This window comes from Cetorhinus maximus, chromosome 10, assembly GCF_964194155.1.
Source record: "Cetorhinus maximus chromosome 10, sCetMax3.hap1.1, whole genome shotgun sequence".
NCBI lineage: Eukaryota > Metazoa > Chordata > Chondrichthyes > Lamniformes > Cetorhinidae > Cetorhinus > Cetorhinus maximus.
In genome coordinates, this window is record NC_135888.1 from 25,880,854 (window position 1) to 25,901,676 (window position 20,823).

Sequence of the window (20,823 nt, forward strand, 5' to 3'; positions counted from 1 at the left end):
CTGAACAGAACTGAATACCCAGGGGAAGTTTTTAAACTTATATAAGAGTTCCACAGATAACTCTGAAACAAAGATAACTCAACTTACCACACTAGTTGCTGAGCTAAGTGAAAAGACTCATAGACTCAAAAAACAACTGGAAAAGAAGGACATATGCAAAAATTTGGGCAAATTTGTGACACAAGTTGGAATGAAGGTTCCATTTTTGAAATGTAAACTTCCACATACGTTGCCACGACCCACATGACAACAGAAGAAAAGACAGAAATGACAAGGAGACAAGTATATTGTTCGCCCACCCCACAAAGACAAGTCAGGATGGCAACCACCAACCAACGCGGCAACATAGGAATGGAAGAAAAGATGAAAACATACCCAGAGGCCCGAACAACCTCCAAACCTACAGAAAGTACCAGGAGTGACGGAGCCTTCCACTCCTCCAACAGTTGTGCGAATGAGATATGGAGCAGAATTTTCTGCCTGTCGGGGGGGTTGTGCGGGCATGTTTGCGGGCGGGCAGGTTCCTGATCAACGCCCCCATTCGGGGGCGTGCCACCATTTTACATGGGCGGGCCAATTAAGGCCTGCCCAGCGTGACGTCTGCCCTGAAGTGCTGTGCGCTCCCTGTGCGGGCAGGGGGGGAGAGGTTGGGATTCCCTGAGCAGGTCCGCGCGCTCTTCCGTGTATGTGTGAAAGAGCCCACAGATCCCCCCGAGGCAAAGTGCTGCCTCAGGGAGATCACTTCAACTTTAAAAACTGTGCTGAACAGAGAAGAAAAAAATTATTGATATGTCCCCTCATGTGACACTGTCACATGAGCTGGGACATGTCAATTACTTGAATGTTAAAACTTAATAAGCATTTTTAAAACCCTCATGAAACCTCATCCCGCCCGTGGATGAGGTTTCATGTTGTTTCAGAAGCCCACCTGGGCTCCCGGCCTGCCCGCCAACCTTAAGGTTGGACGGGCAGCCCTGACAATGACCTCAAATAGGTAATTAACAGGCCTTAATTGGCCTTTGACAATTTGGCTGTGCGCCCACCGAACTAAAAATCTAAATGACGCAGGGTGATGACAGGATGTACGCCTGAATCCCACTACGGCAGATGGTGGAATTTGAATTCAATAAAAACCTGGAATTAAAAGTCTGATGATGACCATGAAACCATTATCAATTGTTGTAAAAACCCATCTGGTTCACTAATGCCCTTTAAGGAAGGAAATCAGCCATCCTTACCTGGTCTGGCCTACATGTGACTCCAGACCCACAGCAATGTGGTTGACCCTGAAATGCCCTCTGAAATGGCCGAGCAAGACACTCAGTTGTATCAAACCGCTACAAAGCTACAAAGACACAAAAAAGTAATGAAATCGGGCAGACCACCCAGCATCGACCGAGGGACCAGAAACGACTGCAGCAATCTCAGCCCTGTCGACACTGCAAAGTCCTCCTTACTAAAATCTGGGGGCTAGTGCAAAATTGGGACAGCTGTCTCACAGACTAGTCAAACAACAGCCCGACATAGTCATCCTGTAAGGAATTATACCTTACAGATAATGTCCCAGACTCCACCATCACCATCCCTGGGTATGTCCTGTCCAACCGGCAGGATAGACCCAGCAGAGGTGGCGGCACAGTGGTATACAGTCAGGAGGGAGTTGCCCTGGGAGTCCTCAACATCGACTCTAGACCCCATGGCATCAGGTCAAATACGGACAAGGAATCCTCCTGCTGATGTCCACGTACCGCCCTCCCTCAGCTGATGAATCAGTGCTCCTCCATGTTGAACACCACTTGGAGGAAGCACTGAGGGTGGCAAGGGTGCAGAATGTACTCTCGGTGGGAAACTTCAATGTCCATCACCAAGAGTGGCTCAGTAGCACCACTACTGACCGAGCTGGCCGAGTCCTAAAGGGCATAGCTACTAGACTGAGTCTGCGGCAGGTGGTGAGGGAACTAACAAGAGGGAAAAACATACTTGACCTCACCCTCACCAACCTGCCTGCCACAGATGCATCTGTCCATGACAGTATTGGTAGGAGTGACCACCGCACAGTCCTTGTGGAGATGAAATCCCGCCTTAACATTGAAAATACCCTCCATCATGTTGTGTGGCACTACCACCATAAATGGGATAGATTTCGAACAGATCTAGCAACTCAAGGCAGGGCATCCATGAGGTGTTGTGGGCCATCAGCAGCAGCAGAATTGTACTCAACCACAAACTGTAAACTCATGGCCTGGCATATCCCCCACTCTACCATTACCATCAAGCCAGGAGATCAACCCTGGTTCAATGAAGAGTGCAGGAGGGCATGCCAGGAGCAGCACCAGGCATACCTAAAAATGAGATGTCAGCCTTGTGAAGCTATAACACAGAATTACTTGTGTGCCAAACAGCATAAGCAGCAAGTGACAGACAGAGCTAAGCGATCCCACAACCAACGGATCAGATCTAGGCTCTGTAGTCCTGCCACATCCAGTTGTGAATGGTGATGGACAATTAAACAACTCACTGGAAGAGGAGGCTCCACAAATATCCCCATACTCAATGATGGAGGAGCCCAGCACATCAGTGCAAAAGATAAACATGAAGCATTTGCTACAATCTTCAGCCAGAAGTGCCAAGTGGATGATCCATCTCGGGCTCCTCCGGAGGTCCCCAGCATCACAACCATCTTCAGCCAATTCGATTCACTCCACGTGAGATCAAGGAATGGCTGAAGGTACTGGATACTGCAAAGGTTATGGGCCCTGACAATATTCCAGCAATAATACTGAAGACTTATGCTCCAGAACTTGCCGCGCCCCTAGCCAAGCTGATCCAGTGCAGCTACAACACTGGCATCTACCCGGCTATGTGGAAAATTGCCCAGGTAGGTCCTGTACACAAAAAGCAGGATAAATCCAACCAGGCCAATTACCGCCGCATCAGTCTATTCTCGATCATCAGTAAAGTGATGGAAGGGGTCATCAATAGTGCTATCAAGCAGCACTTGCTTAGCAATAACCTGCTCACTGAAGCCCAGTTTGGGTTCCGCCAGGGTCACTCAGCTCCTGACCTCATTACAGCCTTGGTTCAAACATGGACAAAAGAGCTGAACTCCCAAGGTGAGGTGAGAGTGTCTGCCCTTGACATCAAGGTAGCATTTGACCGAGTGTGGCATCAAGGAGCCCCAGCAAAACTGGAGTCAATGGGAATCCGGGGGGAAACTCTCTGCTGATTGGAGCCATACCTAGCACAAAGGGAGATGGTTGTGGTTGTTGGAGGTCAGTCATCTCAGTTCTAGGACATCACTGCAGGAGTTCCTCAGGGTAATGTCCTAGGCCCAACCATCTTCAGCCGCTTCATCAATGACCTTCCTTCCATCATAAGGTCAGAAGTGGGGATGTTCACTGATGATTGCACAATGTTCAGCACCATTCGTGACTCCTCAGATACTGAAGCAGTCCATGTCCAAATGCAGCAAGACCTGGGCAATATCCAGGCTTGGGCTGACAAGTGGCAAGTAACATTCATGCCACACAAGTGCCAGGCAATGACCATCTCTAACGAGAGAGAATCCAACCATTATCCCTTGACGTTCAATGGCATTACCATCACTGAATCTCCTTCAACATTCTGGGGATTACCATTGACTAGAAACTGAACTGGACTAGACATAGAAATACTGTGGCTACAACAGCAGGTCAGCGGCTAGGAATGCTGCGGCGAGTAACTCACTTCCTGACTCCCTAAAGCCTGTCCACCATCTACAAGACACATGTCAGGAGTGTGATGGAATACTCCCCACTTGCCTGGATGAGTTCAGCTCCCACAACACTCAAGAAGCTTGACACCATCCAGGACAAAGCAGCCCGCTTGATTGGCACCCCATCCACAAACATTCACCCCCTCCACCTTCGACACACAGTAGCAGCAGTGTGTACCATCTACAAGATGCAGGAATTCACCAAGGCTCTTTCAACAGCAACTTCCAAACCCACAACCTCTACCATCTAGAAGGACAAGGGCAGCAGAGTCATGGGAACACCATCACCTGGAAGTTCCCCTCCAAGTCACTCACCATCCTGACTTGTAAATATATTGCCGTTCCTTCACTGTCACTGGATCAAAATCCTGGAACTCCCTCCCTAACAGCGCTGTGGGTGTACCTACACCACATGGACTGTAGTGGTTCAAGAAGGCAGCTCACCACCACCTTCTCAAGGGCAATTAGGGATGGGCAATAAATGCTGACCCAGCCAGCGAAGCCCATATCCCGTGAATGAATTTTTTAAAAGTACAGTAACGCCCATACAGTGATGTAAGAGAGCACATAACCCGCACCCATGGTCAGTCTGGAATGGGACAGAGCCGTGTGTACCAGCTAGCATGGAGAGAGCTCCGAGCTTGAATCCTTTATCACATCTTGGTAAATAGTCTTAAGCGTCAATAAAGACTCACAGTTAACCTATAAATGACAACGAAAACTTCTTCAGACCTACCGAACTATAACCAACACCCTATAACAACCAACACACCCAGTACAAGTCCAGCTTGGACCTATCAGACACCCATATCATATATAAAGTGAAATATTAGATAGATAGAAGCTGGCTACTGACAGAGCAATCAATGCAGATATGAGTTAGAGCTAGAAATTACTCTGAACATCAGCATTCAATATGTGACTGAGCTTTGCCATTGCTTGGCTGACACTGCTTATTCAGACAAAGGAGGTACAAACTCAGTATTCCTGGGAGGAGAAACAGTCTGGCTGCTGGAAGATCAGCACCTGTCAGAGTGCACGGCCAGGTAACGCTGCGATGCCTATCATGTTTTCATAATGATATAATCACTCATAAGGGATTGGGTAAACACTTCATGGGTTCAGTTATTAAGACTAGGCACATGAGAACAGTTATACATGGGTAGAAAGCTTGAAGACATCGGCCGCAGAGCTGTGTGTGTGTGTGTTCTGCTGAAAAGCAATAGTGAAACTGGGACTGGAACACATGATACACTTCCCTTCTGGTGACATCATGCTACTATCTCTTATTACAACATCCCCCTTTCTTTTTAAAGATACTTTTCCCCTTCTAAAGAAGTATAACTATTTATATTACGTGTTCATGTTTAGTTATCATTACATAAATGTTTGGAACTGCTGAATCTATAAGACTCTAAAATGTAGAGGTAATCTGCTGGTATGCCCAGATCTTGTAATGGTGAGAAATTGCAGAGCTCTGAGGTGCAGAGGGATCTGGGTGTCCTAGTCCATGTATCACAAAAGGCTAGTATGCAGGTGCAGCAGGTAATTAGGAAAGCTAATAGAATATTATCATTTATTTGAGGGGAATTGAATACAAAAGTAGGGAGGTTATGCTTCAGTTGTACAAGACACTCATGAGACCATATTTGGAGTACTGGGTACAGTACTGGTCTCCTTATTTAAGGAAGGATGTAAATGCATTAGAAGCAGTTCAGAGAAGGTTTACTAGACTAATGCCAGGAATGGGCGGGTTGTCTTATGAGGAAAGGTTGGACACGTTAGGCTTGTATCTGCTGGAGTTTAGAAGAGTGAGAGGTGACCTGATTGAAACATTTAAGATCCTGAGGGGTCTTGACAGGGTGGATGTGGAGAGGATGTTTCCTCTTGTGGAAAAATCTAGAACTAGGGATGACTGTTTAAAAATAAGGGGTCGCCCATTTAAAACAGAGATGAGGCGAAATCTTTTCACTCAGAGGGTTGTGAGTCTTTGGAACTCTCTTCCTGAAAAGGCGATGGAAGCAGAATCTTTGATTATTTTTAAGGCAGAGGTGGATAGATTCTTGGTAAGCAAAGTGGGTGATAGGTTATCGGGGGTCAGTGGGATGCAGATTTCAGGTTCCTATCAGATCAGCCATGATCTTATTAAAAGGCAGAGCAGGCTCAAGGGGCTGAATGGCCTACTCCTGCTCCTTCTTCGATAGCCTTGTCTGGAGGTGTCTTTAATTGCTCACAGTGATCCATGGGATTGTCATTCTCAGATGTTGTTCCTGGTTGCATTTGGGATCTTGTCCTCGATGCGATAGGGACTGTACAATGGTTGAGGAGCGAGAATGGATCTGATTTGTTCTCGATTACGCTGCACCTTTGCGCCTTTGTGTGTCATAGGGCCTTGGTTCTGAACAAATCCTTGTCACCTCGGTGGTTTCCGCATACTTTCTGTGGGATCCTGGATGTGAACTTGTCCCAACTGTAAACTTGGCAATTACCCACATTTTTATCATGTACGTTGGTCATCTCTTGTAGTTTTAAAAGTTGCTCTCTAGTTTCTGAGAGAGTTGAATGGGTAAGCGTAGGTAGATTGGTCCCCACTGGTCTGCCTGTGATGAAACAAGAACTAGAGGGCACAAATTCAAAATAATGGGAAAAAGGAGTAAAAGTGATGTGAGGAAAGATTTTTTCACCCAGAGGTTGGTTGGAGTCTGGATCAAACTTCCTGAGAGGGTGGTGGAGGCAGGTTCGATCGAGATATTCAAAAGGGTTGCTACCTGAAAAGAGAGAATGTGCAAGGTTACGGGGATAAGGCAGGAGAGTGGGATTAGGCAGAATGATCTTTCAACAAGCCTGTGCAGACTTGATGGACTGAATGGCCTCCTTCTGCACAGTAAAGATTCTGTGATTCTGTTGCTCTTAAAGGTGTTCCTCTCAGATGTAACATTGCGATGTGTAGATCTAGATTGGTCTGTCTACCTTTGAGAATTGGGGGAGGTGGTGGCATAGTCGTATTGTCACTGGACTAGCGTTCCAGAGACCCAGGGTAATGCTCTGGGCACCCAGTTCACCATGACAGATGGTGAAATTAAAAGTCTAATGATGACCATGAAACAATTGCCAATTATTGTAAAAATCCATCTGGTTCACTAAGGCCCCTTTAGGGACTAAAATCTGGTCTGGCCCACATATGACTCCAGACCCACAGCAATGTGTTGACTCTTAACTGCCTCTCTAAACAAAGGCAATTAGGGATGGGAAATAAATGCCAGCGACACCCACATCCTAAGAACAAATTTTTTTAAATTTCACCATGCGAAACATTCATTCAGCTCAGTCATTAGATCCAGGGTAATGAGGAGAAGAAGTAGTGTGATCGATATTCCACTTCTCACATACATATCCTGAAATGACTTACCAATAAATTGTGGACCGTTACCAGTAATGATCTCTCTCGGCAAACAAATAAACTGAAAATAGCATTAAAAGTGTGCATGGCAGTTGTCCTTGACGTATTGTGCAATTGTTAAATAATGGGGTACTTGGCAAAGTAGTCACCGATGATGATGAAGTCAGTGACATGAGCGTGAAAGTTGGATGTGACTTTGGATCAAGGATACATAGGAACTTCATGTGGAATCAGTGGTTCTTTGTGCTGACTTGGCATATACTCCTGACATGCCAACTTTCTTAGGATGGATAATTCAAATCTTGGCAAACATCGGACAGTGTGACGGTGTCTGTTTTCCATGATACTGATGGTGTGAAACATGTGTTCACCACTCCTTGTCTCGTCGTGCACATCATCGACATTTTCTGGCTTGTCAATTACCTCAGGTATATGTTTCTGACGGGATACCAGATGGTCATTCTTATTGCTTGAAGGACCCCATTCTGTACGGTCTGTTTGGATCAGTGCACGGCTCTTTATAGCTGCATCAGCCTTTGCTTTAGTCACTGCCACTGCCAATGGTCCTTTCTGCCACATGCCTTGTAGAATTGATGGAAAGCTGGGCATTTCCTTGGTGCTTGCAGAAGGCCACACCTTCCACACGTCTTGCTAGGTTTGGGTGTTTTGATGAGTGCATCAAGAGCTGTGTGTGCTGTGTTCCGCTCACAGGCCAAAGTGAAACTGAGACTGGATCACACAACATGCTTTCCTTCTAGTGATGGTATGTTGCTATTGCTTTAAGGCATATTTCAAACAATGCCTTCCTTGGTCAAATAGCAATCACTTTGGCTATAGCAACAGTTTTATCTGGAGTTTTTCTCCAACCCAATGTTTTCATTGCAGATGTGACGTATCAAATTTGCTTCAGAGAGGACAAGGATCCATCAGCTGCTGTAACTGCTGAGAGGCTATGTAAACTCCACACCCCATTCACAGTAACCACACACCCCCCCCCCCCCCACCCCCCCCCCCCCCACCCCCGCAATCCTTTCTGGGGCAGATGCCTGTGCTTTCTAAGGGGAATACCTGCAGCTGGAACACAGGAACAGCACAGAGGCTCTACCCCCTAGGTCTTTTTCCTATAACGCAGACTGAAGAGCGGAATCTACCTCCTGCAAGGAGGGTCCCACTAATTCCAGCCCCTACAACCCTCCCTTTCTCTGTAACCTCCTCCAGCCCCTACAACCCTCCCTATCTCTGTAACCTCCTCCAGCCCCTACAGCCCTCCCTATCTCTGTAACCTCCTCCAGCCCCTACAACCCTCCCTATCGCTGTAACATCCTCCAGCCCCTACAACCCTCCCTTTCTCTGTAACCTCCTCCAGCCCCTACAACCCTCCCTATCTCTGTAACCTCCTCCGGCCCCTACAACCCGACCTATCTCTGTACCCTGTTCCAAACCCTACAACTCTCCATATCTCTGTAACCCCCTCCAGCCCTTACAACCCTCCCTATCTCTGTAACATCCTCCAGCCCCTACAACCCTACCTTTCTCTGTAACATCCTCCAGCCCCTACAACCCTAACTATTTCTGTAACATCCTCCAGCACTTACAACCCACCCTATCTCTGTAACCTCCTCCAGCCCCTACAACCCTCCCTATCTCTGTAACCTCCTCCAGCCCCGAGAACATTCCCTATCTCTGTAACATCCTCCAGCCCCTACAACCCTCCCTATCTCTGTAACATCCTCCAGCCCCTACAACCCTACCTATCTCTGTAACATCCTCCAGCCCCTACAACCCTCCCTATCTCTGTAACATCCTCCAGCCCCTACAACCCTCCCTATCTCTGTAACATCCTCCAGCCCCTACAACCCTACCTATCTCTGTAACATCCTCCAGCCCCTACATCCCTACCTATCTCTGTAACATCCTCTAGCCCCTACAACCCTCCCTATTTCTGTTACCTCCTCCAGCCCCTACAACCCTCCCTAGCTCTGTACCCTGTTCCAAACCCTACAACTCTCCATATCTCTGTAACCCCCTCCAGATCTTACAACGGTCCCCATCTCTGTAACACCCTCCAGCCCCTACAACCCTACCTTTCTCTGTAACATCCTCCAGCCACTACAACCCTACCTATTTCAGTAACATCCTCCAGCACTTACAACCCACCCTATCGCTGTAACCTCCTCCAGCCCCTACAACCCTCCCTATCTCTGTAACCTCCTCCAGCCCCGAGAACATTCCCTATCTCTGTAACATCCTCCAGCCCCTACAACCCTCCCTATCTCTGTAACATCCTCCAGCCCCTACAACCCTATCTATTTCTGTAACATCCTCCAGCCCCTACAACCCTCCCTATCTCTGTAACATCCTCCAGCCCCTACAACCCTCCCTATCTCTGTAACATCCTCCAGCCCCTACAACCCTATCTATTTCTGTAACATCCTCCAGCCCCTACAACCCTCCCTATCTCTGTAACATCCTCCAGCCCCTACAACCCTACCTATCTCTGTAACATCCTCCAGCCCCTACAACCCTCCCTAGCTCTGTACCCTGTTCCAAACCCTACAACTCTCCATATCTCTGTAACCCCCTCCAGATCTTACAACGGTCCCCATCTCTGTAACACCCTCCAGCCCCTACAACCCTACCTTTCTCTGTAACATCCTCCAGCCACTACAACCCTACCTATTTCTGTAACATCCTCCAGCACTTACAACCCACCCTATCTCCGTAACCTCCTCCAGCCCCTAGAACATTCCCTATCTCTGTAACATCCTACAGCCCCTACAACCCTCCCTATCTCTGTAACATCCTCCAACCCCTACAACCCTCCCTATCTCTGTAACCTCCTCCAGCCCCTACAACCCTCCCTAGCTCTGTACCCTGTTCCAAACCCTACAACTCTCCATATCTCTGGAACCCCCTCCAGCCCTTACAACCCTCCCCATCTCTGTAACCTCCTCCAGCCCCTACAACCCTCCCTAGCTCTGTACCCTGTTCCAAACCCTACAACTCTCCAAATCTCTGTAACCCCCTCCAGCCCTTACAACCCTCCCTATCTCTGTAACATCCTCCAGCCCCTACAACCCTACCTTTCTCTGTAACATCCTCCAGCCCCTACAACCCTCCCTATCTCTGTAACATCCTCCAGCCCCTACAACCCTCCCTATCTCTGTAACATCCTCCAGCCCCTAAAACCCTCCCTAGCTCTGTACCATCCTCCAGCCTCTACAACCCTCCCTAGCTCTGTATCGTTCCAAACCCTACAACTCTCCGTATCTCTGTAACCCCCTCTAGACCTTACAACACTCCCTATCTCTGTAACGTCTTCCAGCCCCTACAACCCTCCCTATCTCTGTAACATCCTCCAGCCCCTACAACCCTACCTATCTCTGTAACATCCTCCAGCCCCTACAACCCTCCCTATCTCTGTAACATCCTCCAGCCCCTACATCCCTATCTCTGTAACATCCTCTAGCCCCTACAACCCTCCCTATCTCTGTAACCTCCTCCAGCGCCTACAACCCTCCCTAGCTCTGTACCCTGTTTCAAACCCTACACCTCTCCATATCTCTGTAACCCCCTCCAGCCCCTACAACCCTCCCTATCTCTGTAACCCCCTCCAGCCCTTACAACCCTCCCCATCTCGGTAACATCCTCCAGCCCCTACAACCCTATCTCTGTAACATCCTCCAGCCACTACAACCCTACCTATTTCTGTAACATCCTCCAGCACTTACAACCCACCCTATCTCCGTAACCTCCTCCAGCCCCTAGAACATTCCCTATCTCTGTAACATCCTCCTGCCCATACAACCCTCCCTATCTCTGGAACCTCCTCCAGCCCCTACAACCCTCCCTATCTCTGTAACCTCCTCCAGCCCATACAACCCTCCCTATCTCTGTAACCTCCTCTAGCCCCTACAAGCCTCCCTATCTCTGTAACCTCCTCCAGCCCCTACAACCCTCCCTATCTTTGTAATCTCCTCCAGCTTCTACGACCCTCCAAGATCTCTGCACTCCTCCAATTCTGGCCTCTTGAGCATCCCCTGATTCCCATCGCTCCACCATTGGCGGCCATGCCTTCAGCTGCCTGGGGCCCTAAGCTCTGGAATTCCCTCCCTAAACCTCTCCCCCTCCCTCCCTCTCCTCATTTCTGGCGTTTCTTCAAACCGACCTCTTTGTCCGAGCTTTTGACCACCTGCCCTAATATCCCCTTATGTGCCTCAGTGTCAAATTTTGCTTTATAATTGTTACTGTGAAGCTCCTTGGGTTGTTTCATTATTTTAAGGGCGCTATATAAATACATGTTAGCTCCTGATACAACAGCAAACTTAAGGTTCCTTAACTATTTCCTGGTCTCCCCAATTTAAATCTCCTCCGACTCCGAAGTGCTGTTACTGGGGTGCAAGTTTCATTGCAGCTGGCTGCCCTCCTATAGCCCACCCAGGCATACCAAACCCAGACAGGGTGTGCTGAATCTATGTGACCATGAAGAGCACATTCACTTTCCAGTCAGGGAGCAAGTACAGTACTCTTCCATATCCCAGGAACAAAAAGGCACACTGTCACCCTATCATCACCCAGCCAGGGACCAATTCAGCAGAAGCTGTACCATGTAGCATGAAACCGCAACAGACACACAGCACCAACCCTCGAAACAAGCATCCTGAAACACACACTGTCATTAAAATATCGCGTAGCTCTCTGTACAGCAACCCTTAAACCACTCTGTTTTAGAATTAAATTTGCAATGCATTTTTAAAAAATATTCAATCAAACTTTTCTCTTTATTCAACCAAATGTTGACATAAATCTGTAACTTCAAAGTAGGTCCGAGGGTGTGAGGCTGCTGTGCTATTCTATGTCCACCAGGTAGCAGTGTGATTACACTTTCAGCCTCTCCAGATTTCAGCTCACTCCAACTTGCACTGGAAGCTCAGTGGGTGTCTTTTCATTCATGGAATATGGGCGTCACTAGCTGGGCCAGCATTTATTGCCCATCCCTAGTTGCCCCTTGAGAAGGTGGTGGTGAGCTGCCTTCTTGAACCGCTGCAGTCCATGTGGTGTAGGTACACCCACAGTGCTGTTAGAGAGGGAGTCCCAGGATTTTGATCACGGTTCAAAATACATGGGGGCAGGCAAATTCACTCTGGAAATCTCACAAATATCTCCCAAAAACTTAATGATGGGGGGAAACAAATCAAGAAAAGTTCTGTTGAAGGGTCGTGTGGACCCGAAACGTCAACTCTTTTCTTCTTCACCGATGCTGCCAGACCTGCTGAGTTTTTCCAGGTAATTCTGTTTTTGTTTAAGAAAAGTCACCGCCTGTTTTTAAATTGGGGGAGCAGCAAGTACAGGAGGCAGAATCTGTGAGGAGCTGCTACACCAATCACAGATTGTCCCTCCCACGTTGCTGCTTCTGCTCCTCCAATCACAGATTGTCTCTCTCATGTTGCAGTTCCAGCTCCTCCAATCACAGATTGTCTCTCCCATGTTGCTGTTCCAGCTCCTCCAATCACAGATTGTCTCTCCCATGTTGCTGTTCCAGCTCCTCCAATCACAGATTGTCTCTCCCATGTTGCTGTTCCAGTGCCTCCAATCACAGATTGTCTCTCCCATGTTGCTGTTCCAGCTCCTCCAATCACAGATTGTCTCTCCCATGTTGCTGTTCCAGCTCCTCCAATCACAGATTGCCTTTCCCATGTTGCTCTTCCTGATCCTCCAATCACAAATTGTCTCTCCCATGTTGCTGTTCCAGCTCCTCCAATCACAGGTCCCTTCCCTCCCGCTCTTTTATTTATGATCTTGTCCTTTGACCATGCTGGGGTGTCTGGTATACTTGGGCAACAACATGGTCTGGAAGCAGGGCACCCTGGGCTATGGTGTTCTAACAGCAGCTGGTTGAGCTAGTCTTCATTGCGGGCGGCAACCTGCAGGCGGTGCTGGCCATGCTGCCGGCCAGCTCCAGGGTCTCTGTGGCAGTCAGGTGGGTGAGTTTCCTGCCTCAACACGCTTGGCAAAGTGACTCTTGTGCACTGCGCAGGCAACTGGAGACTGGTCCTGGAGCAGCAGCAGGTCTTGGCTTTGGCCTGGACAGGTACCAGCTGCTGGGGCTGCTGCCTGTCAGGGAGAAGCCACCATCACTCTGCACTCTGTCCTGCACTTGCTCCTGTGCAGTCGGACGCTCCGTGCGGGATCCGTCTATAGCTGTGTTCAAGCCCAGCTTCCACAGGGACAGGTTTGCACCATGGGAGTGGCCGGTACTGGTGGACTAACTGTGTGTCTGTGTCCCTCCCACCCCAGTGGTAGAGCATCATCTTTTGGTTCTGTTTTATTCAATTCAATTACTTGGTACTTTGAACTGATATTTCTAACAAAGTGTCATAAACCAGAAATTGAGGTGCAAGGGTGTTATTTGTCTCGCACAGTGAGGAAACACTCATCCAAATTATCATTGAAGCTCCACTGGCCTACAATTAAAATTATAACATTGAATCTCATTCCTTTTGTTCATTTTTTCTTTAGTTTACACCTGTGCTTTTTCTCTACAGCCCTGCTTTTTGTTTCATTGCATCAAATAATTGGAATTTGAGATGAATCCGCTCTTAGGTTACTGTTGTAAATTGGGAATTTGAGACAAAACACCAAGGAACTGAGGAAGAATCGTTTCCTGAACTCATGTGAAATCCAAAAACGTAGCCCCTGCAAACCAAAAAGTCACAAGAACCAACCTAAAAAAATTACTTTTCACTTGATTTTGACCCAGCAACAGTAAGGAACGGTGATACATTTCCAAGTCAGGGTGGTGAGCGACTTGGAGGGGAACTTTCAGGTGGTGGTGTTCCCATCTATCTGCTGCCCTTGTCCTTCTAGATGGTAGTGCTCGTGGATTTGGAAGATGCTGCCTAAGGAGCCTTGGTGAGTTTCTGCAGAGCATCTTGTAAATGGTACACGCTGCTGCCACTGTGCGTCGGTGGTGACAGAGTGAATATTTGTGGATGGGGTGCCAATCAAATGGGCTGCTTTGTCCTAGATGGTGTTGAGCTTCTTGAGTGTTGTTGGAGCTGCACTCATCCAGGCAAGTGGGAAGTATTCCATCACATTCCTGACTTGCGCCTTGTAGATGGTGGACAGGTTTTGGGAGTCAGGAGGTGAGTTACTTGCCACAGAATTCCCAGCCTCTGACCTGCTCTTGAAGCCACAGTATTTATATGGCTAGTCCAGTTCAGTTTCTGGTCAATGGTAACCCCCAGCATGTTGATAGGGGGGGATTCAGTGATGCTAATGCCATTGAACACCAAGGGGCGATGGTTAGATTCTCTCTTGTTGGAGATGGTCATTGCCTGGCACTTGTGTGGCGCGAATGTTACTCACCACTTGTCAGCCCAAGCCTGGATATTGTCCAGGTCTTGATACATTTGGACATGGACTGCTTCAGTATCTGAGGAGTCACGAATATTGCTGAACATCGTGCAATCATCAACGAACATCCCCACTTCTGACCTTATGATGGAAGGAAGATCATTGATGAAGCAGCTGAAGATGGTTGGGCCGAGGACACTACCCTGAGGAACTCCTGCAGTGATGTCCTGGACCTGAGATGATTGACCTCCTACACCCACAAACATCTCCCTTTGTGCTAGGTGTGTCTCCAGTTTTGCTAGGCTCCTTGATGCCACAATGGATCAAATGCTGCCTCAATGTCAAAGACAGTCACCCTCACTCTTGAGTTCAACTCTTTTTGTCCATGTTTGGACCAAGTCTGTAATGAGGTCAAGAGCGAAGTGGGCCTGGCAGAACCCAAACTCAGCATGGGTGAATTGCTGCATTAATGTTGTTTGACAGCATTGCCAATGACGCCTTCCATCACATTGCTGATGATCAAGAGTTAGACTGATGGGGCAGTAATTGGCCGGGTTGAATTTGTCCTGCATTTTCTGCACAGAACATACCTGGGCAATTTCTAAGTGGAAGCAGGAGGGAGGATCTCTGAGATAATGGGAGGGGTGAGGGAGAGAGGATTTAAGGAGCTGTCTCAGGTTTTGATTTGAGAGGAGAGGAAAGCAGTAAAGTGAAAAGGTTTAAGGAGTGAAGCCCAGGTGTGGAACAGGACTGGAAGCATGTGCTCAGTCTTTACCACCTCAGCTCATGTCACCCCCACCCTCAATTACTGACACAACAAGGGCCACAAGACAAAGCAGCAGGTTCAAAACAGTCAGGAAGAGGAAACTGGGGAGAAATATATAAATGCAACAGAATTCAACCTGAGGCCCAATCGCATGCACCTACTTCAATCCTTGGCAAATCTAAGAATGTTGCAACTCAGCAGACGACCATTCGGCCCATCATGCCTGTGCTGGCTCTTTGAAAGAGCTAGCCAATTAGTCCCACTCCCCCTGCTCTTTCCCCTGTAGCCCTGCAGCCCTGTAAATTTTTCTCCTTAAAAGTCTTCACCCAATTCTCTTTGAAGGTTATTGTTGAATTTATTCCACCACCCTTTCAAACAACAACCCAGAGTTAAAAACATTCTCGTCTCCCCCTCTGCTTCTTTTACCGATTCTCTTCAATCTGTGTCCCTCTGGTTACTGACCCTCCCGCCACTGGAAACAGTTTTTACCTTATTTACTCTCTCAAAACCCTACACAACTTTGTACACCTCTATTAAATCTCTCCCTTAACCTTCTCTGCTCTAAGGAGAGGAATCCCACCTTCTCCAGAGTTTCACATGAACTGAAGTTCCTCATCCCTGGAACCATTTTAGTAAATCTCCTCCGCGCCCTTTCCAAGTCTAGGCATCCTTCCTAAAGCGTGGTTCCCAGGAGACAATACCATCCACAAGCTGGGGCCAACCCTGTGAATTCAGGAAGTATAAGAGCAGAAACAGGGCAGGGTACATGGTATATTTTATTACACTCAGCACTGAGTAACAAATTCAAACTGAAAGGGTTCCAAACACAGGGTGCCTTGATCCCCCCACCGTGAAGGTCCGAGAGACACCGCCCATAATCGGCTCATGTGTGAATCAGATCAGGACTAAACCTGCACCTCCAACACTGAAACCTCCAAGGGCCTATCTGAAAAATCCCAGAGTCTCCTCTCTCAGTAACCAAAGGTTGGCTTCTGAAAGCTGAGAGTCCTTGGAAAATGAACAGAATATCAGACAGCAACTCGAGAGAACGCGATTTGAAGACAGAATCCTCAGAATTGGCATTCAGACAATATTTGGAACACAACAAATATTCAGCTGTTACTGATCTAAAGTTAATATAAGCTAACCTGTCAAAAACACAGGGGGAAATTCAGCTCCAAAAGTCCCAAATGGTCCCAGGAACACTTGCTTTCATCCTACAAACTGTTAAAGTATTAACATTGACAGAGAATGTTTACAATTATCAGTGAAGTTCAATCTAACAAAAGGGATAAAGTTTCATTTATACAAAAATAGATTTCTGTAGACTTTTTTTTTTGATTTTCCTTAAGTGTTCGTAGTGTCAACACAGACCAATCGCAATCATTTCTCAAAACAGATTCGGCATACGTACAGTGGTGGCCTTGCCTGTTAGTGTGGCTCCATTCACTGAGGCAAGCGAGGAGGCGGCAGCGGGTGAGGCAGGGGCAGAGGGTGAGGCAGGGCAGGGAGGCAGGGGCAGATGGTGAGCCAGGGAGGCAGGGTCAGAGGGCAAGGCAAGGAAGCAGGGGCAGAAGGTGAGGGAGAGAGACAAAAAGAGGATGAAAGAGGCACACATAGAGATAGAGAGAGCAACAGAAAAAGATGGACAGAGACAGCACAGGGCAAGGCAGACGGCTGAGGTCTAGACAAGCGAAGGCGGGTGCAGGCAGGCAGGTAGAGGGCAAAAAGGATGCCTGCATCGTGGTGCCAAATTTCTAGGATCGGTGCACACTCAAACTTGCTTCACACACTATCCTCTTGCTCTGACTGTGTTTAGAGTGTGTTCTGAGTGGTGAGTGGTCCAGTATTGGATAACTGTGTTTGCAAATGTAATTTTTAATTTTCCTTTTTTGTACAAAATTGCTGCACACAAAATATTCAAATTTCAGGTTAAAAATCAGGTGTAAAACAGAGAGCACAAGGTCAGGAGAGAACCCGTGTAAAAACCTGAAGTTCACAGCTCACTGGGGAAGTGGCCAAAGGGAGGGGAGGGAGGGGGTGAGGAGTTGATGTACAGGGAGGTGGAAAGGTGTGGTGGGAGGTTGATATACAGGGAGTAGGTGGGGCAGGAATGGGGAGTTGATGTACAGGGAGGTGGAAAGGTGTGGTGGGAGGTTGATATACAGGGAGTAGGTGGGGCAGGAATGGGGAGTTGATGTACAGGGAGACGGAAAGGTGTGGTGGGAGGTTGATATACAGGGAGTAGGTGGGGCAGGAATGGGGAGTTGATGCACAGGGAGGCAGTTATTGAAATTTAAACCCGAATTATCCAAGTCTTCTGAGAACAGGCATGGAGTTGTTCAGGGTCAAAGGGGATGAACCTCTAATGGGATCCCCTTCCCTCCTCTCCACAATTTGGAAAATCTCAGGTGCAGCAAAAGCTCGGCCTGTTAAAACACTTACTGGGGATTGGAAAATCCAGGGAGACAGTTGCAGCTTTTAAATGGCTGCAACTCTCCATTAAGGGAGAAGCGATTGTGCTGAAAGAGAAGAGGATTAATTGTTTTTAATAGCTCATGTGGGTACCACATCTGCCTTTGATGCTGAGAGCTGGCGCGCACAAAATGAGGATGTTCGTTGATGGGATTGAAGTACAAGTGCCCAGCTGATAGGAGAGAGGGAGAGTGGAGAGGGAAAAAAGGGAAGAGGGAAGAAAGGAAAGGAAGGGGCTGAGGCAAGTCTCACATCTGGCTGCAAGAGAAGCAGTTTGCTGGTAATCTGTGTAACAAAGCTGAGCGTGTACCTCACATTTCTTGTAGGGCCCAGTTAACCATGACATTACCCTAGGCTGGGAACCCCCACGCATACCACAAGGTGCTGCTTAAACACCACGTGCAACTGGTGCCATCTTTGCACACACTCCTTCTTGTGCCAGGGCTGGTGTGATAGCAACACAGCCTGAGGTTCCCAACAGTCAAAGTGCTCCTTCACTACACACCCCGCCTTGTAATCTGTGGACCACGCAAACTAGAGCTTGGGTGCTGGGGAGGAGGAATGAGTTGAGAGAGAGTTAGTGTACAGGATGAGAGGGGTAAATGAGTTAGTGTGTTCAGGGAGATTTGCAGCTATCAGTCCAGATGCAGCTAAACATTTATTTTCTCATTTTTCGAAACAAAGCTATTTTTCGCCTCACCTCAGCATTTTGACGTGACTTCACTAATCATTGGTTGTTAATTAAAGCTTTCATTAGCAGCAAAGAATCCTCAGAAGTCGAGCCTCGTTCCCACCCAGTACTTGACAGAGTGGGAGGGGGCAGCAACACATAGAAACAGCTCAAGACCAGCGTTCCCGTGGGGAGAGCGGAAATGAAACCAGGCACAGGTCATCTGTCAGATAATGGCAGTGATGGTTTAACTAGTTTGAAGCTGAGTTGTGTAAAGAACTGCATTCAGCTGCCCCTCCTGCTAGGATTTCAATAAAATAAAACCTCTTATTGCTCTGAAAAATATAAAAGATGAACAAATACTGGATATATTGCATTAGACATTAAGTTGGCAGACCAGGTGCGAGAGTGAGAGTCACTGCCACGAGTTTAAAACGCATAAACATGCTGTGATTATTAAGCAGGTCTCTCTCCAGACACCTCAGTGAAACAGCAGAGAACCAATCAGTGCCCAGCTTGAGTGAGTCCAGTCAGCCTCATGATACAATGAAGTCAGCAAGAGGGACAGTGTGACAGGAGGTCAAATCCCTTCTTGCTTCGCAGAGGGAGATTCAGACCAGGACTGGAGGTCATCCAGAGTTTTTTGCAAAGTCCAAACCTCCGGCATTGACAATGCACATCGACGTTGACAGGATCAACCCGTCACCACTAAGCCATGACACACAAACTGAGAAGAGATTCAAGAAAAAGTGAAGTAACCTTGAGCACTCTCAAGGAGGTGGGAGTGTGCATGCACACACAGATACATACACGTATGCAAAGACATCTCAGCTTATCTCAAGCTGTGATACATCGCGGACCCAGAGACCCTTGCAGCGTATATATAAACAGTAGAGAAAATGATTCCTTTGTCATCTGATTATCGAGGTGTTAAAATTCATGGGGGTTTGGGAAGAGGCTGTAAATGCAGAGGGGGAGGCTGAGGATCTTGAGGTGAGCTCCTACAAAACAATGGAAGTCTGTCCCTGGGCAGCAATCTTCTTCACTGCTGCTTTAAGTTATTTGATGAGGAGCTTCCAGCATCTCCATGAGGAAAGTGTCAATGGGTGTGTCTCCGATCAGCTTGAAGAAGAATAGGTGTTCAAGACATTTCAGTCCAATTGAACGCAGGGCTGGCAATCGTAAGAGGAGCTTAGCAAACCTGCACATTAACAGAGGACAGCGTCAGTCACGACGACAGTGTCAGAAAAACCACCATGTAAAACTCAAACAGAAGACAGGCATCACTAACAGCACCTTACAGACACACATAGGGCCAGCAGCAAATGCTGCCAAGATCTCTGGCAGCATTTATATCAGTGAGTGGCTGAACTACACAAATCAGAAAGACCTCACATGCTACCCCAGCCTGTGTTGAGCTGGTTCTCCAACCCACAGATACAGTCAAAGGGTTACAATAAGCACTTGTACAGCCGGGACCAAGGTGAAGTTTAACCAATAGAAACATTGGTTCCAGTTCTTCATCACAAACCAGCAAGTCACAGTGAAAATTAAGTCAGGAGAGTCCATGATCAGTCACTGCTCTCCAATCGTGCAATAGCTGAGCAGCATTCACTGGGTGAGTGGTCAGTTCAGTGAAGTACTGGACCCGTACCCCAGCGAGTGTCAGTGTGTGTGGGACCCGTACCCCAGTGAGAGTCAGTGTGTGTGGGACCCGTACTCCAGTGAGAGTCAGTGTGTGTGGGACCCGTACCCCAGTGAGAGTCAGTGTGTGTGGAACCCGTACCCCAGTGAGAGTCAGTGTGTGTGGGACCCGTACTCCAGTGAGAGTCAGTGTGTGTGGGACCCGTACCCCAGTGAGAGTCAGTGTGTGTGGGGCCCGTACCCCAGTGAGAGTCAGTATGTGTGGAACCCGTACCCCAGTGAGAGTCAGTGTGTGTGTGTGGGACCCGTACCCCAGTGAGAGTCAGTGTGTGTGTGTGTGGGACCCATACCCCAGTGAGAGTCAGTGTGTGTGGAACCCATACCCCAGTGAGAGTCAGTGTGTGTGGGACCCGTACTCCAGTGAGAGTCAGTGTGTGTGGGACCCATACCCCAGTGAGAGTCAGTGTGTGTGTGTGGGACCCGTACCCCAGTGAGAGTCAGTGTGTGTGTGGGACCCATACCCCAGTGAGAGTCAGTGTGTGTGGAACCCATACCCCAGTGAGAGTCAGTGAGTGTGGGACCTATACCACAGTGAGAGTCAGTGTGTGTGGAACACGTACTCCAGTGACAGTCACTGTGTGTGGGACCCGTTCTGCAGAGAACGGAAAATAGTCCAGCTGAACATATAATTGTGGCGGCTGAGAATGACAAGATCCCACACAATCCACTTCAACTGCTCTACCTCCACCTGGATAGAG

At 48.0% G+C, this 20,823-nt stretch overlaps 1 protein-coding gene across 5 annotated transcripts in view; it reads right to left on the reverse strand.

The window, feature by feature from the left end:
- Positions 1-18,766: 18,766 nt before the first annotated feature.
- rxrab (retinoid x receptor, alpha b) overlaps positions 18,767-20,823 on the reverse strand; it is a 100,049-nt gene continuing 97,992 nt past the window's right edge. For all 5 annotated transcript variants that reach the window (XM_078550248.1, XM_078550249.1, XM_078550244.1 and 2 more), the window contains one exon: positions 18,767-19,622. In XM_078550248.1, coding sequence (XP_078406374.1) covers positions 19,475-19,622 — 148 coding nt within the window. In that variant the 3' untranslated portion in view covers positions 18,767-19,474. The remainder of the gene's footprint in view (positions 19,623-20,823) is intronic.